The sequence below is a fragment of the Apus apus genome, chromosome 5 (assembly GCF_020740795.1).
Source record: "Apus apus isolate bApuApu2 chromosome 5, bApuApu2.pri.cur, whole genome shotgun sequence".
Classification (NCBI taxonomy): domain Eukaryota; kingdom Metazoa; phylum Chordata; class Aves; order Apodiformes; family Apodidae; genus Apus; species Apus apus.
In genome coordinates this window covers 16,750,973-16,769,230 of record NC_067286.1, presented here as the reverse complement: position 1 = coordinate 16,769,230, position 18,258 = coordinate 16,750,973, and the positions used below count along the sequence as shown (strand labels likewise).

The following is an 18,258-nucleotide window of genomic DNA, read 5'->3' as shown; positions in this document are numbered from 1 at the left end:
CAGCATGTCTGCATGTCTCCTTCTCAGAAAGAAGGGAAGGAGCCCTTCTGAAGCATGTATGGGTTTACCCGAGTGGGTGACTAGACATATTGACTCAACAGGACAAGGACACACAGTCTCTACACACCAAGAAAGAGTCTGGCATCTCAAACTGCTTGAGGAAAGACCACTCTCAGACCTAAGGGGGGAAATACTGTATTTTCATGTCAATTTTCTATGAGACAGGAATTCCAACAGCAAATTAGATTTAAAAAACCCCAGTCACACCATTAAGAGTTTGGTTTAAAAATGTAAGTAAAAGAAAAAGGGGAGGAGATCCATTCAGGGAAGACTATGATGACCTGCTCCTCCAGCTTATCCTAAAGTACATCACTCAGGGCATCATTTCGGGCTGTGCTTTTTCCCCAGACTCCTGCCTGCCTGAGGACAGGCATCAGCCCAGCCTTGGGTTACCACAGAGGCTATGACATGGTCGGCATAAGGCATTGCACACCAAGCAGAACCACAGCCTGATGGCATGTTGTGGGGCTGCTCCCACTTAAGTCTGATGCCAAAAAATGTCCAAAACCCACCGCCAGCTCCATGTCAGACTTCCCCTTCGCATCAGGTCTGGTTAGAGGGTACTTGAGAGGCTGTCTCTGTCTCACAGTGCTGGAGAAATCCTGCTGCTGGGAAACAGTGCAGTGGGACTTGAAGGAGCTCTGGGCACTTGAACTTGTGTGAAACCAGGTCTCTCCGGAGTGGTGCTAAAATATCTGCTCATTTTGGGAATACCTACTGATTTATTTTTTTTTGTAACAAGCTGTTCTCTTGCCAGTCTACAACAGATGTCCTTGGGTGTCCAGATGCAGGGTTGTAGGTGAAGACTACAAGCAGGAAGAAGCAAGCTTTGGGAGTAGCATTTATCACATCCAGAGTTGCAGGGACAATACATTCACAAGAAGTGCCCCCAGGCCTGTCCCCACTGCTCAGGCCAAACCCCTCTGAAGTGTGAGGCTACGTGCTCACTGTCCTCCCACAGCTCACCTTGGGACCTCCCTCCCACATACGCCTGTGATGATTGTGGCAAATTCAACTCTGGGGATGATATATATGCATTTCACAGGGCATAACCATCTATTCATCCACTGACTGAGGATCTTTCTGGTACCTGCTGGCAGGATTATCAGAGAATTTTGGGGAGCCAGGATTTTACCATCTGCTTTGTCTGGTCTGTGTCACAGTTGGTGCTGATCTGGTCTTCTTATCACCCTCAGGTTTGCCCCCTACCTGCTGCCACTCCCTAACTTCAGGACCTCATCCAATGTACTGGGAAAGCAAAGAGTCATTTATCCTCAGCATAGGTTGGGGTTCTTGGCAGACTCCCTTCTGCCTTCCAGTACTGCTTAAACCTCATTTTATCACCCTCCCAGCTCCACCAGTGTTTGCCTACTGAGATCAGCCCATTGAAGTGAGCAGCTCCACATGTGCAGACCTTGGCTTTGCGGGACAACCTGTGAGCACAGCTAAATCAGCTACAACCTCTCTGAAGCAGGACTGTGCAACACAGAGCGAACCTGAGCAGCTCTCACCAGAGTTAGTAAGGTGGAAAGCAGATAAGGAAGGTGTTAAAGGGAGTTGGATTTCAGGACAGGGCAGCAGGGAAGTGAATACAAGTCCAGCATCTGCCATGGCATCCTCCAGCTTGGGAAACTTGCTGGCTCTGCCAACTGTCTCTTGAGTTGTGAGAAGTTAAAGATACTGTGAATGCTTCCAAAAGGCCTTACATGGCTGACAAACACCTACAGATTTTATCAGCATGATTTCAGCTTGTAGATCACTTAATTGCTTTAGGAAACATTACTGTCAACTCACTGGCTACAGATGAAGCTGGGAAGATTGGTGGTTTGGGGAACCTGGAAGAAGTTCACCGAACTCGAGAGAACCTGTCACGTGACTTTACTCAGCAAAAAAGCTAGGCCTTCTTGGCCATGAACTGATGTGACCTCTATTAAATGCTATCCTGACCCCTTTATATTCTCACTCCCTGGAGTCCCACTGGCTGGAGCCTCCCTATGCCTTGTCAGGCACACCAACATCATGCCTCCAGCTCTCCCACTAGTGCCACTGCAACACAAAAACACACCACCAAAGCCCTGGGGCTCTGCAACTCAACCCTTAGGCAATCCCCCATTGTTCCAGCCTGGGACATGCTCTCCTAGGACCAAGCCAGCACAAATCCATTGAGAAATGACCGAGTGGTAGCTGCCTCAACCCATTGTGGAGGGGTGAAAAAGACAGACTCTCCCCCACATCTCACTCACCCACTTCAGCAGAGAAAAAGCAAGAAGTAAATAATGTGCTGGGCAGCCTTCCCTGACCCTCTCCCCGAGACTAGAAGCCCAAACCCAAGAGCAGTTGCACAACCTCTCTGCAGGAACAGAGGTGCCAAGAACTGTCTCAAGCCAGCTGTCCCCTCAGGAAGGAGACCAGAGCTAGGAGACACAAGAGGGTCTTGTTCACTTCTGAGAATAATTCTTAAAGACAAAGACCTAGGAGTAGAGCAAGGGGCCACTCCAGCTGGAGTTGTCAGCTAGAGTCCTCCCAGCACCACCTATGCAACAGAGGGGAACAAGTAGCTAGCAGGGCACTAAGGACTATTTTCCATGTAATTTTAAACTTAGCTCCATTTCTTTTTCTTTTCTTTCCTTTCCACTCATTGGGTTTCTAATCCTGGTAATCTTTCTCTACAGCTCCTGTGCATGTGTGTAAGTGCGTGTGGGAGAGGCAGTGGGGTTAGGCGCTTAGACGCATTTGGCAAAGCCAACAGAGTCATTATCACGATCAAAGACGGTGTAGTAGGGGCCAATGAAGACATCTCCCAGGATCCAGAGAGGGCCCCCTGGAGGTGGGATGTCCAGGCCTGAAAAACCGCTCATGCAGATGGTCTCTCCTGACACAGTAACCTGGAAAGAAGAGTAACAGCTTCAGTCCAAGGAGGTCCTCCCATTCCCTCAACCTCACAGGCTCAGCAATAATACCTGCCACGACCAGTTGAGCTTCAGCCTCTCCCAGTCTGAGATCCATAGCTTGCAGAAGTAATTCCCAACTTTCTGCTCTCACAGCCCCAAACCCAGATTCCCACCCTCCCTTATGCTGCATGTACCCATAAGCCTCTCAGCCCACACAACTCTGAATTAGATCAGTTGTTGAAATTCTGCACAAGGCTGTCCCTGCAAGTTTGATTCTGATGGCTTAAATGCCAGCCTAGTGGCCTTTGCCATGACAAGACTGGCCTTGTGGCTTTGTTTTTTACAGCAGGAAAGTGCAAAATGTTTGTAGAAAGCAGTGCAATGGCTTGCCCTTTTTCTCCTACCCTGCTATCCCTCATGAGCATTATGCAGGGGGTTTGCACCTGCAGGACTTGGGTGAGGTGGCCTAGCTTCATCAGCCAGTGCCACCACCCTGTCACCCCAGCCTTTCAGACTTTTTCCTCAAGTGCCAGCTCCAGCCTTGCTTTTGCTGCTCTTGCATTTTGGATGTTGTAGTTGACATTTGACTGAAGAAGGCAAAAGTTAGGCCCTGGTGCAGAAGTGTAGGGCTTGCAAATGCTGCCTGGACGCACCTTGAAGACATACTGCTCTCCAGTCAGTTGGTAGGGCTTCCCTCCTAGTGTTAGTGTGACGACAGGCAGAGATGGCACCTGATCACAGGCAATCACATACTGAAACAGAAACAGTAAAGGTTTCAAATTTAGATTGCAGCTCCCACACTGTCAGGAAAGGGCATGGTCTGACCTCAGACACAACCACACCTTTACTGGGGTCTTCCTTAAGAACTGCTTATCTCAGGGTGCAAAAGAGGCTCAAGCTGCCTAAGTGGACTGCTTCCTGCCCAGGGCTGCAAGCTGAGGAGCCAGAGAGTTTTAGGGATGGAGCCAAAGGATGCTGGGTTCAGCTTTTGGCTCTGCTGAGTCCTACACCTGACACAGCAGGGTACTTCTGCCACAGGAGAGGGAGACATGGCTTAATACAGCCTAGAGGCACAGACTGGGACTCACAGTGTGGTGAATGGACAAAGCTGGTTTAATTAACAGCGGCAAGTCTTGGGAAAGGTGGCAGGTCTAAGCCAGTTGTTGCTGCAGTGTGGGTTTTGCCCATACTGCATAAAAAGCCTACAAGTGCTCACATAATCTCAGAGGTGTTTCAGAGCAGAGCATACTTCCTAGAGGATTCTTATAATCCCTGCTCCTCCACACTTTCAGGGAGAAGAGATGACCTTGTGAGATTTGTTAAAACGGTTAAAAACTTGATAGGGAAGGGCTGTCATTTGAATGAAATATATCTGAAGTGCCTCTGGACTTACATGAATATGAATCCTTGCCCTCCACTGCAACTTGCACCCCTTCTCTGCCTCCCAAGATGGGTGGCAGAGATGACCAAAAGCATCCTAAGTTCACTGGACTCTCTACTGAGAGCATGAGCACTTGTGCTCTTTACTGAGAGTATGAGCAGGGTGTTGAGCACTACCCAGGGTCAAAAGATGGAGGGATCCCTGCTATGCCAGGGCTTTTCCAGGAACACAGGCTGGGAACCGAGAGCCGAGGGAACTGAACACAGGTATCTAGAAGCATCTGGGTGCAAAGCAGGGCATCAGCGCAGATGCCACAATGATCAAGGACTCCTGCTTCCCCAGCCCAGCCTCACCTGGCCTTTGATGAGTGGTTTTGCACCAATGGCCTTCTGCAGCTCCTTTACTTCCTTGGTGGGGCCAGTGATGAGTGATGTTCCTGTGTCCACAATGGCCTCACAGCCCCCTTTGCACAGAGTCAGGCCATTGGCAACATCCAACCTGGGAAGAGATGACCAGACAGAAGACAACCTTTAGAAGCCTCCCAGTGAAGGCAGGAGCAGGCAAAGAACTGAAGAGCTGAGCCTGGGCAGCACATCGGCATGCAAGGGAGGGCTGTGACAGACAGCCAGGAAGGACAGGCACTCAGAAATCCTGATGCAGCACCAACTTAGTGCACAGACCCCCTGGCTCCCTGCAGGGCACTCACCTGCTCCCAGTAGAGCGAGTGCCTTGGTGGGTTACTGCATTTCTGTAGGCAGCCCAGACTGCTGCCTGTGGACCCTTCTACTGCAAAAAGGGTTAAATGGGCAGTTTGATGGCAGAGGGAGTTGTGGGCCAGGGAAGCTGGTTAGGCTTCCTCACCTGCATTGCATTTCACAGCTGCACAGACAGACAAAGCCTTCCAGACTAGGGTCTGCCACACTTTGCCAACACAGCAGGGCTGGGGGAAGATGAGAATTGAAACCCTGCACTGGGGAGGGATGTGGTCCCCGGGATAAGGACACACTCTGATCACAGGCTGCTTTTAAGTTCCCATCACGTGGGAGAGCTCAGAATAGACTGCAGGGCTGATGGGCAGGCAGCTCAGCCCGCTCTCCTCCCCTCTGCCTCCAACAATGTGCACTGATTGCAGCACCATGCCCTTCAGTCAAGGGCTGGCTTCCTGGGGCCTCATCCTGCTCCTCTGGAGCTTTCTGCAAGTGAGACACACAGCTCAAGCCTCACTGAGAGCTGAGCAACACCAAGTTTTAATCTGTGAGGCTCACCCTGCCTGCAAGGAGGATACGCAAGCTTTTTTCCCCACTTTGCAAGGGTGTAGCAGGCATTTTCAAGGGCCAAACTGTAAACAAGAGGGAAGGATTTTGCAGAACATCTGCTACTGTTCTCTGCCTCTCCTCCCCTTTCAGCAACAAATGACCCAGCCTTACCGTGGGATTTTAATCTGCCTTTTTTTTGGCATGGATGTGTTGCAGGGATAGAGGATGATTCCCTTTTAATGATGGCTTTAACCCAACCCTGAGTGCGAACTGTCTGCACGTGTCCCCACACATGTAGTTAGGTGGAAGGGAGACTTACCCATCCATGTGGATCTGCCAATAGGCCTTGCGTGTGACATTGACCCAGCTGAGGTCACCACTGTAATATTTGGGATCAGTCCCTCCCAGGAGCAGCTCACCACCAGGCTGAGCGGTGGGGTCTCTGGAAAAAAACAAACCCAAACCCATGAATGTTAGGGGCAGGGTGAGAACAAACCCCTCTGTGTGCCCCCAGAACACATGCTTGGGGTGAAGCACAGCATTAGCAACAGTGGAGACAGAGACTTACATTGTGCTAAAATGTATCAGTGCAAGGACAGATACTATGAGATATGCTGGGGTGGGGAAATGAGAACGTTTTGGCCCAAGGAAAACATCTGCAGTTTTTTGCCTCGTGCTTTCACATGGACACTTAGACAGCAAAGAGGAACTGAGCACTGGTGCAGGGATCCCCCAAATAATCAGACTGTAAGAAGCACATGTGCAGGGGGGACACAGCTGATGAAGCATTAGGTTATCTGCACCTGACTCCACACCAGCCAGTGGCCTCTGAGCCAAATCCTCAAGGTTACTGTCAGCTAAAAACTTGCTGCTGAGCAGATGGGAAGAAACACAGGGATGGGGGAGGGCTGGTGCTTGAGCTGCCAGCAGCAGTGCTCTCTGCCCTCCCTGCTCCTGGTGTGCTACTTTTTGGGCTGACATAGTTCAGAGTCTCCCCTGTGGTGCCTGGAGGAGGATGGGGTGTCCTGAGGAGAACAGCAGTGGGTCGGTAGGTCCAAGGAGTCACACAGGAGGTTTTCCCAGGTGTTGAGGAAGTGTTAGCCCCAACATTAGCAATGACTGGTGGTGGGCATGGTTGCTCATGACTGGACACAGTGGTGGCCACATGGCTTCTGGGTTTTGCCAAGACTGCAGCTGTGTTTACCCACCTAACAGGGACTGCACTAGCAGGGTGCAATCTCTTATGATCTTATGATCACAACCCTGTTTATTTTTATTTCTCTTTCCTCTGGATACATCCTCTTTCTCTACATGAGTTAAGAAATCTGGTAGCAAATCTACCCAGCTTTTTATCAGTAAAATGACTGCATTTCTTCCCTTCTTACTTCAAAGCAGTAAACAGAAGAGATTTTTGGCCTGACTGCTCCAGCAAGGAGACTTTGCTGAGATCTCCTCAGTAATGCTGGCAAGGGCATAAACTGGCACCGAGCGAGAGGTGCTGCTGGGAGCACAAAGAAATGCTTGGGTGGGCTTGCCAGAGGTGTGACACCAAACCAAACACTACCTGTTCAGGTAGAAGGAGAAGATATTTTTCTCTATCAGCTTCTGGTTCATGATGTTATCAAAGAAAGGGGTGACGTGGTCCACAGAAATCCTCGGGAATGCCATGCCCAGGATGCCATCAAACTTGGCAGCAATGAACGTGATGCCTGGCTGCTTCACGGCCTCCGCGAAGATCTGGTTCTGGATTTTCAAGTCACCAAGCTGAGCGAGATGGGGAGGGAAAAGATTATAAAGAAAACTGACTTATGGGACCAGGATCTTAGTGAACACTGGCTGTAGAACTATCCTTCAATGTGCTGCCACACTCCTGCCTGCTTTCACCGTTGCATTAGAAAGCAGCTGCAGAAACCAGATACCCTGGTGCCACTCTCCTCACGGGTGGGGCAGGCCACTCTGGCTGCACAGTGGCACCTCCTGAGCCCCTGCAAAGACCAGCACACCCCTACAGGCAGGAACCCCCCTTTACTCTTTGCCCATCTCCTTCAGCACTTTCAGCCTTTTGCTGGGTCCCAGCACTGGCCATGCCATTTTGCACCTTCTCTTTGCACAGAGGGCCTTGTATCATTTTGTCACCCCCATATCCCTTTCCCTATTGCCTACTTCATCCTTTCTTTTCAGTCTGAAAGGCTCTTATGCTGGGCCTTTAATCCTCTTCCCCAACCTAGATGTATTCTAAGTCATCTCTGTGTCCTACCTCCTTGGGTGCTGCACTCAAGCCCAGCTGGGAGCACAAATCCCTACACCTCTGCCAATGACCCCTGTGATCTGCCCTACCTAAGAAACATCCTCAGGATATCATTGCATCCCCCAGATGACTGTCTAGCCTGGAAACACCTTCCATGGGATGGGAGAAGACCCCATCAGGAAAGTGAGGTTGAGCCTGAAGCATGAAAATAACAAGCAGAGAACTATGAATGCAAAGGTCACCTCTCCTGCCAGCCACAAGAAGGACTGGCATTCCCCACTGGAAAGCTAAAACGCCCCGCAAGTGCAGATCCTCAGAAAGGGGATCGCAGAAAGCAGGATGGCTCTGCTGACAGGGAGCAGAACATGTCTGCTGGCTCCTGACTTTAGCAGTTCAGGAGGTTTCCAAGCTTCTGGCTAACCATGGACAATTTTAGCATCCTAGGCAAATTCAGGCTTCTCAGCCTGCACCTAGCAGCCCTGTAGTGAATCAGGCTGGACTAAAAGGCTGGCCTCTCCTACCTGATGGCAGATAACGATCCATGTAAATTACTAATATCCCCCCAGGGTTAGACAGTGCAGGGCTAGGATGGGCAGCTTGGCTTTAATGGTATCAAAGGCTCGTGCTAGAAAAGGGTGATCGAGCCTTGCAAAAGCTAAAAGCCATGGGGCAGAATGTGGGACTAAACAGCTCACAGCAACGCAGCACATGGGGAGCAGCCACAGCTGTTTGCTGCAGGTTTATGAAAGCCACAGCTCTACCACTCAGCACAGCTCATCCTGCAGCAGCTCAGAAAGTTCAATGAAGCTTCCACTTAAAAATAAAAATGCAACAGACTGATAAAACTGAGCACCAGGTTTGTGCCCAGTTGCACATCCCAAGAGGGAGGCAGGTATCTGCCCTGAGGTGGGGGTCTCTGCAGACCCTGCCTGTGCTTGGTCCTCAGCAGGACAAACTCAAAAGCATCTTTAGCAGAGCCCTGGCACCAAGTGACAGATCCTTTGTCTCTCTCGATCCCTTGGCTGGCTCTCATCCAGACATGGAATGACCAAAAAAACACTACTAGTGGATTGCTGTGTGGTGGCCACCCTCCAGCACTTGGCAGACAGGTGTCAGCACCCAGAACCGCACCCAGCCTCCGTGGCACAGGGCTCAGGGACCCCCTCTGCAGCAACACATGGGAGAGGCAGGGAGTGGCATCTCCTGCATCTTGTACCTGCACAGCAGCCCCAGGAGAGACCTTCTGCACTGTGGCCAGTGACGATTCCTCTGCTGTCCTTGAAGGACATCCCAAGGTCAGGCTGTGGTAAAGGGCTGAGATGCCTGAGCAGTAGAGGGCTGGCTGAACCTGCTGCTCTTTGGAATGTGAGCAGCACCAAGGTGTGTGGTGCACTGAGGCACTGCTCCTTTGCAGAAAGAGAGAGAATGTTCAACATGAGTTTGTCACTCAAAAAAGAAAAATAATTCAGGGCTGAAGGACTCTGGACCACCTGCTAACCAGCATTTTTCATTCTGATGTCAGTACTATCAGAGGCTTCTGTGGCTGCTTCTACCCATTGGGACAGCTGGAACAGAGAGGGTCACTCTGAAGGCTGTTTCAATGTCTATTTCCAGACTACACCCAACTTGGAGCTTGCCTACGGGATGCTGCGCATCAAAGGATGAATCTTGGTGGCCAAGCTGAAGGTCCTTAACCCTCTGAGTTGCACCCCTCTTCTGTGTACTGCAAGTGTGACACAGCTCAGGCTCCATGCAAGAGATGTACCTTTCTTCCTCCCAGACTGAAACTACATGCTACAAGCCATGCTTGCTGTCAAGAGCCATCCCCACTTCCTGAACAACCTCAGCCACAAAATCCTTCCTCTGAGCTGCCAGAAAGGCAGGTTTTAGGGTCATAATTACAAAGAAACAACAACAAAAAATAAAAAGCTGCACATTCCACATTCCCTTCTGACTCACTTCAGCCTCTGCATTAAGCCAGAAAGTGCCTAAACCAGCCCACACTTTTTCACAGGACAATAGAAGTTCACTGTTTGCTTCACTGCCCTGCTCCATTACTGGGATGAATGCAGACACTTCTGCCAGCTCCATCTGTATTTTGCAAATCTAATGTAAGAGAACCCATTAATGCTACATGCTGGGTGCCTGCATTTGGCAAGAGCAGCAGGAAGGTGGGGTGCTTCTAAGCAAACCGAGGGATGCAGGAAATAAATGGCATTAAACGAAACTGAAACAGTCCCGAAGCTCAGTGGGTGCAGGAGGCAGAGGACACAATGATGTGCAATGGCACAACAAAAAGCCCCCACCCCAAAAGAGGGTCCTGCACCCAGCCTGACCTGACAGCATGTTTGGATCCAGCACAGAGGCAACGGTACGGTGCTTCCAAGCAAGCCTGAAATTTTCCTGCCATAAGGAAGGAAAAGAGGCTAAAGAGTGCCCCTTGCATGAGCTACCCACTTCGAGCTATTCTTGGATATTTTTCTTTTGATCCCAATTAAATGCGTAAGTCAATACTTTCCAGCTGAACCTAACATGGAAAATCCCAACTCCCCTGATTTATGTGTTTATTCAAAGCTTTGCCAACTCACTTCCCCCCATGAAGCAAACATATGACCTTATCATTTGCCAGGAGACCAAGTAATCTGTTAGCATACGTGCCAGTGATGTTCAGCAGCTGGAAAACTCTCACAAGCATCTATACGTGGGAGGCAGTCGTGAAAGGTGCTCACCCTCTGCAGGACAGACAGCTCAGCCTTTGCTCACTTAACAGGACATGATGGGAAGCAATCACCAGCAATTTCGACTACCTCGAGCTGGGCCCTGAATGATGTTGGGGAACCCTCCATAGGCATTACACAACCTTTGCAAACCTAAGCACTGTTCTCATCACCAGACCAGGATGGGGGTATCTGAGCAGCTGCCCTTCTACTACAGCATGGGTATCAGCCAGGAACCAGATGGGCATCACCAGCAATCTGCACAGTGGTGCTGACGTGTGCTTGGGCTGGAAAATTTCTGGGGTCAGGGGGAAGAGGGTTGGAGGGATGGCCAGAGACCATGTTTGCAGGGCACCATGCATGTGGTACACACTCCTAGCCTGCTGATTAATACCTTTCCCCTTCTCTGCCTGTCTTGGTCAACATTACGTTCTTAGTGATCACAACCACCTTGTACCAAAGCACTTGGAAACATGGTGCTGAAGCATAGTTGATAGGAATAGGACACTGGAGACGCACAACTTGTTGAAATCAAATAGCTTAGAGCACCCTGCTGAAAGCATGCCAGGGCAGCTCAGGGCAAGGGCAGTTGTTACTCACCGTGACAGTGTCCTGGCTGAGGTACCCAGAGAGGCTCCCCGTCCCATAGTGGATGGCAAACTCGGTACCGTTCTCCACGTAGGTGCTGGACTTGGAGGAATCGTACTTGTGGTGCAGCACTGCAGCCAGAGAGGGGGACACATGGAAAGATACATCAGTGCTCCTTGATTCTGAGGGCTCCCCCTCATGTTGCCTAACTCCACACTGCATGTCTCATCCATACAAAAACTCAACAATGTGAAGATGAGCCTGAAACCAGCACTTGCCAAGCCCAGACTTCTTAATAAAGCATTTCTAATGTCTGGGGAATTAGGTAGGTAGATCCAATTTGGCTGTTAAATCGGATTTGGCCACCAGGTATTAAGAGCCTAGAGGCTACGTGGCTGGTGTGTCAGAGTCCATTAGACAGCAAAGCAAAACTTCCCCCTCATGCCACGGAGAAGCAAGGTGGCTTTAAATACAGCCAGCTCTGGGCATGAATGGTTATTGTTTTTGCATAGAGAGGGCTCAAAATATTATTTTATTTGCAGAGAAGAAGGGCTTTGCCCTAGTCCAAGCTGCTTTTCCCCTTGGAAGGGTTGGGAACTGTAAGGTTCTATGGCTGGGCAGATTCCTCCTGAGTCACGAGTTGGGCAGCAGCACGTGGCAAGCTCAATCAGCACAGCTCCACGGCTGCTTATTGAGTGAGGCAGACAGCAGATGAGGACAAATCAGCTGAGCCCTACAGAAACTAACATGCTATACTGGGACTTCCCTGGCAGAGCAGTCTGGATCCCAACCTGGCAGGAGGTTAGACTCATTGAATGCTTGTAAAATGAGTCCTTCAGGTCCAGCAAGTCCCACATCGCTGCCTTGGGAAATCAGCTGCCTGTTAGAGATCCCCAGGACAAATCAGGCCTAGACCTCACCCCTCTACTGGTGTCCTAAATCTCATTTCACATGCAAGAAGGTCCATCTCTCTGCGCACTAGAGGGCTGTATAAGAAGCCCAAATTTCCTCCCTACCCCCAACGAGCACTATGGGCCACCTTTCATGGTTGTGTTTTTTGGCTCCACAGGTTTCTCTGCTCTGCTTAAGCAGCACAGCCAGAGGCTTTTAAATGGCATTTTGCCATAGACAGAGTTGACATCTCCAACTTCCATAGGAATGCCACAGAGAAAAAAAATGTGTAATCCCCAGGATGTTATCTCATCATGTCTACCTGGCTCTTGTTAATTATGAATCCATAAACATGCACACACATGCTCCACACAGCAATAAACCAGAAACTAGGACAGTTTGTATCAGATCTGGCAAGAGGTTGAAATTTTTTTTACCAGCCTTGCGCAATGGGGCAAATAGCAGTGTCAGCCTATAACTGGGGAAGAAACATCACAACCTGTGATGCTGCTCCTTGGCTGCATGGTCAAGGCTGTTGGGGAAGGCCTGAAGCTGTGCGTGGGCAATGCAGAGGGAAAAAAACCAGGAAAGGAGTAGTGAAGGCCATATACAGGAGGCTGGGATCCCACTTCTAACTCTGGTTCTAAAAATCCCACCAGCCTCTGGCAAGCTCTTTCATGCTGTTGCCTCAGTTTCTCCTCTTGCAATGCCAGGATCTGCATTTTGCAGGGAAATAGAAGCTGCTGAGCCTTGGCTGTCACTAGTGACACTTACTGCAGGCAATGTCCAAGAGGTGACAGTGCACAGATGGCACCCAGAGGTTGGAGGAGCCAGTGTCAAAGACCACAGTGAACGTCTGTGGGGGGGTCCCAATGCCGATCTCACCATAATACTGGGCCTGCAAAGGAGGAGAAGGGAGCTGTGAGCAGAGGTGGCTGGCTAAACGCAGGGATCAAAGACAAAAACATCTCTTAGGACTGAAAAAGGGCACCAGCTCCTTATCTAGACTGCTCTTCTCTCATTTTTGGCAGTGATGGACTTGTTCCCTGGAAGGGAGGCTCCCCTTTGTTGTCCACACCTCCTTTCAGTGGGTGGCAAAAGGATAAATCGGGGAGGAGAAACAGGATGGGCACTTGCGGGGGAGGACTTTCGGGGCAGGGAGACAGGGCAGAAAAGAAAGGAGAAGGCCTGCAGGCTGGCATGCAGTTCACTATAGGGAAGAGACAGGAGGAAGCCAGACAAATTGCTTGCAATATTGAAAAGTTGAAACTGGCCAGGTAGCAGCAAGCAGGAGCTCTGCCCATTGCAGGTGAGGGTGAAGTCACTGGGGCTTTCAGTGGGAGCTGGCGAGCCCATGGGTTGGAGAGGAATAAACAAATGCTCAGTTGTGTATGTCAAAAGAAAAGGACTTCAGCAGCATTGCCAGAGACATATTTAAGGGCTGTGAGGTGAGAGTCTGGGAGAAGTCCCTGTAGCACAGGTATACCTCTCTACGGATACATCTCTACCCTGTGAGCACACCTCTGCTGGGACTGGAAGAAACCTGAGTGGCTGAGATGTTTTTAGGGCATCTCTCTATCCAGAGGGAAGAGGATGAATGGGGAATGCTTGACAGATCCCAGACAGACCTGTTCTACCCGGCCCTCCCAAAGCACAGAAAGCTGTATTGTGCTTGGCAAGCAGCTGGATCAGAGCCCTGGAGACAAGTCTGCTAGCGAGGGAAGTCAGCCAGTGGCCTTTCCAAGACCCCCCATGTACTTAATTAAGGGGGGAAGGGAGAGGGGAAGAAAACAGGATTACCAAAGCTGTTCACCTCCTGTGCGCTTATTTTACTGGGATTGCTCACAGAGTAATTAATAATCCATTGCAATTAGCCATAATTGGGAGGCAGCACTTGCTTCCAGAGATTTTGTAATTATTGCTGGAGCTTGAAAATTAACCTCTGGTAAAGGGGCCCTGTAAGTCACACACGTAGACCCACGAGGGGTCCCAAGGGCTGGTGGGGACCGTACAGGCAGTCTAAGGAAGGTTGTGCCTTTTCTACTAACAGCTCCTCAGGCAGCAAGAACATTGTTGGCCAGGCAGGACCTAGTGGTCCCTTATCTCCTGCTGCAGGTTGGGCTGGTCCCCCTGTGACAAGGGCACCGAGTCCTTCCCTGAGCAGCAGCCTGAGCCACAGGCACAAGAGGCAACACTATGGCACAACTACCGGCACCCCAGCTTTTGGCACTGACAATTTAAACACCGGTGGCCCTTCCCAGCACAGCCCTGGCAGGATGGTGCTGGCTAGGTAACAAGAAGGGGAGCAGAGGGGAATATCCTGAATTAATGTCCAGATATCTGGCACCACCTTTACTCTGCTAGCCAGCACTCACATCCCGCTCACCAAAAGCCACAAGTGTACCCAGAAGAGAACCCAGAAACAGGAAGCCCCACATGTTCAAGAACTGGGCAAGGGCAAACCTAACATGCTTTATCTGGCTTCTCCTTTTATTGCTGCTTCCATCATGAAGGTCCCTTTGCTCCCTAAGCTGCTGAGAAGGTGCAGGGTAGCTTTTCCCCAAGGCCACGCAGAAGATGAAGAACAGCAAGAGGAAGGATCCTGTATCCCCAGTTCCATAGCAAACTGGTGCCCAGTCCAAGCCCTCTCTTCCTGCCCTGTGCTCTCTCGTTTATGTTCCAATGCCCCAAGGAGTGGAGCATGATTTTTGTGCCCCTGTCTTGCAGAAAGTGGAACCCAAACACGGAAAAAGGTGCTTAGGAACCACACAAGCTAGGGAGCCTCTATTTAAAATTGTTAATCAGTGACAAAGGGGAAACAGGCCACAGAAGCTGCAAAGCCCCTGCTCAAGTTGCAGTGGGTTGTTATTATTATTACTTTTGTTTTTAAAATATTTTTAATTTTATTTTTAGTTTTATTTTTAGTTTAACAATGAAGGAAGCAACATTTGGCAACCACCCATCAAGCTGTGGGGGTGCATGAATCTCTCCTAGGGAATCAACATCTCTTCCTCCTTCACCTTCCTGGACGGCAAGGTTGGCACATCTTACCACCCCCCTGGGATGTGTGCCCCATCATGCTGGGGCCTAGTCAGCAAGGTGGGCTTACTTACATCCATGTAGTTCTTCAGGATCTCTGGAGTGGGCTCAGCCAGGTCACTGAAGCCCAGCTTGAACTTGATGAGGTTGGTGATGGCATTCATGTCCGGGATCTCACTCCCCACCTCGTTCAGGACTCGCCGCATGGAGGGAAACTTGGTCAGGGGGATCCTGCGACAAGAGGGAGGCCACCCACCTGTTAATGGGGGCTTGGGGGATGGGATCGCAAGGAGGGAGGCAGCATGGCTCCACTGCAGCCAGAGGACCTAACAGCCCCCTTGCTGTGCCACTCCTGGCAGCATTCTTCCCAAAGCCGGAGTATGGGGGGAGGGGAGGGTGTGTGTGGGGGGGGATGGCGGCTTGAAGGCCACCAAAAACCACCATCAATGAGAGCAGCCGGGGCAAAACCCCTCCCTCCAGGCAGGGCCGAGGCCCCGAATCCCCACCTGGGGGGTCCAGCCGTTCTCACCTCCGCGGCAGCACCGTCGGGAGGGTGTCTGAGGGAGCAGCCCGGAGGCGCCACCGCAGCAGCAGCACCGGCAGCCTGCGGCCCGTGTTTCCCCCCATCCCCAGCCCGTCCCGGGGGCTCGGCAAGACCCCGCAGCGCCCCCGCCTCACCTGATGAGGGCCGCGCAGGGCCCCGCCAGGGCGAGCAGCAGCAGGAGGAGGAGGCGGCCGCGGGAGCCCATGGCGGCGATGGCGGCAGGAGGAGGGAGGCCGGAGGGTCCCGCCGCTGCAGGGGAGGCCGCGACGCTGCTCCCGGCCGCCTTCCCTGCTTTTGTAGGCGCGGCGGCCCCTCTCCAGGGATTTTTCGAGTCAGCTGACGGGCTAAAATTGCACCGGCGGCGTCACGTGAGGGCGAGCCGGGGCGGGCCCGGGGTGCGGGGCCGGGGTGCGGGGTGCGGGGCCGGGGTGCCGCCCCGCCCCACGGTGCCGCCCCGCGCCACGGTGCCTCCCCACGCCCACCCCCCGGCCGCGGGCCTGACCCCCGGCGCCTCGGCCCGTGACTCAGCCTCCAGGAAAAGGGGAATAAACACCACTAAACGCATCACGAGGTGCCCGGCTGGCCGCCGTGCCCGCTTTTGCCGCCTCTGAACTTCCTTTTCCTTGGTGGTTTTGTTCGCTTTTCAGGCTTTTCTCTGGGCAGGTGGGGGGACACCCCCAAGCCAGCAGCCCCCCGAAACCCTGCTGAGTGCAGGCCGGCCCCCCAGCCCCGCATGGCAAGAACTCCGCCTGCCAGAAGCCGGTGGCTGCTCACGGACCTCGGGCACCCACCCACTGTGGCCCGCAGGGTTTAGTTTTGCAGCCCCCAGCCCCATTCTCCTCTCTGGCCCAAGGACATTCTCGGTTTGAAGGGGGCCTTACCCATCTGGGCTGTGGTTTTCTGGGAGAGACGGGCACATCCTGGACCACAGCTTGTTTGGGAGGTGCTGGGGAATGCCAAGCCAGATGTGCCCCCCCCCCGAAATGCCACTGTGGTTGTAACAGGCCACCTACAGCCGCTGAGGATGGTGCTGGTGCTGGGCAGAGCCGTGGGGGGCCAGTGGCCACCAGCAGAGCCTGAGGTTCCCCCCAGCAGGATGCAGGCCTGAGCATCGGGGTGCACCAAAGCAGACTCTTTGCCACCCTCGGGGTGTCATGGCCGGGCTCAGAGGTGCCACCCTGCTAGCTTGGGAGGTGACCGATGGAGCTCATCTCTGTTCTGTTCTCCCTGATCAAGCTCTTACAGGGCCACAAGACCAGCTGGAAAAAAAACCACAACAACAAACATAAAATCAGATTTACAGATGCTTTCCCTTCCATGTCCTGGGGATCAGGGGTATTTTCTGCTCCTGCCTGTGCCCAGCCTTGAGGGCAGGAGTTCAGTGGCCTGTGGGGTGAGCCGGGCACTGCTGGGGTGGGGAATCCCTGGCTTTGTGGTAGGGTCTCTGTCCCTCACCAGCCTCCTTCATGTTCATGCAACTTCTGAAAAATCACTGTGTCATGTTGGTGGCACCTCACTCATGCCATCTTCTCCCCATCCTCTCTCCTTGAGTCTCTTCCATCCTCCCAGGGCCTCACGCAGCAACATGCTGCCTTAGGTCTGTGCCCGCTGCCCCCCAGATGTGGTCTGTGCCGAGGTTTTTTAGGAGGTACTTCTGCCCTAGGCTGTGTCTTGTCCCAACAACTGTCCAAATCCCATGCTGCCTCTCCATGGGGCACTGCACTGACCAGGACAAGCTTTTCTGGAGCGATGGCTGGAGGCACTGGCTGAGCCCACCAGGTCCCGTTATTTTGGCCAGGCTTGGCGGTGCCTCCTTGGAGGCTGGCCAGCCTTCGCTTCCCTCCTGCCCCGCGGGCATGTGGTCAAGGCAAGTACCACTGACCCTGAGTCAGCAAAACCTCCCGGCCCCATGGCACTGCATGACTCAGCAAAACCCCACGTGTCTCTTTTTGGGCAAGGGGCTGACGTGCAGTGGGTCCCAGCATCTGCAGCCTGACCCCAGAGGCATCACTGTTGCTGTGGGCTCCAGCTCGGGGGTATCCTCCTCTTGTCCCCCTGGGTGTGGCAGCCCCAGCACTGAGTGCCTGTGGGTGGGAGTAGGTCAGACATAAACTAACCTGACTGTGGTCCCACTCAAGCAAAACCATGCTCTCCAAGGGTCCTAAACCCCTTTGCAAATGTGCTTTGCAGATAAAAGGATAGTCCTGACGCCAGGCCTGGCGATCCTCTACACTCTTTCAGGCCTTCCCAGAGCCTGTGGCGGAGATGGTGAGGTACCACGCCCTCCCCTCTCCTCTTTGAAGTGGTTGGGGAAACTGTAGCTGGCCAGACAACATGCACCTGGCCCCTGAGCTGGTGCACCTGAGGCAGCTTCTCCGTGTTTCCAGTCCAGCTAGTCTCTCCTAGCATCCTGTGGCTAAAGTGTAGGCTCTGGCGTGCAAAGCTGGGCTGGTGAGGAAGGCATGTCTTGTTAGTCCCATACTATCGCGCACTGCAAACCAAAGTCTTTCAGCAGGTTCAAGCAGTCTGGACCCAAACTATGTCTGTTCTTTTAAGTTCCAAGGGATTAAGGGCAAGCTTTGCTGTTAGCAAAGCTGTTATGAACAACCCTTTGCTTGGACTTCATGGTTGCAGAGCTTGAGT

The 18,258-nt window shown here is 52.2% G+C and overlaps 1 protein-coding gene across 1 annotated transcript; it reads right to left on the bottom strand.

The window, feature by feature from the left end:
* Window positions 1-179: 179 nt before the first annotated feature.
* CTSD (cathepsin D) lies at window positions 180-15,959 on the bottom strand. Its single transcript, XM_051621087.1, has 9 exons — window positions 15,750-15,959; window positions 15,146-15,302; window positions 12,807-12,930; window positions 11,154-11,272; window positions 7,153-7,352; window positions 5,908-6,030; window positions 4,686-4,830; window positions 3,605-3,703; window positions 180-2,945 (listed from the first exon to the last, which is right to left on the bottom strand). Exons 1-9 carry the CDS (start codon window positions 15,818-15,820, stop codon window positions 2,784-2,786), a joined length of 1,200 nt encoding a protein of 399 aa, XP_051477047.1. The 5' UTR covers window positions 15,821-15,959; the 3' UTR covers window positions 180-2,783.
* Window positions 15,960-18,258: the final 2,299 nt, after the last annotated feature.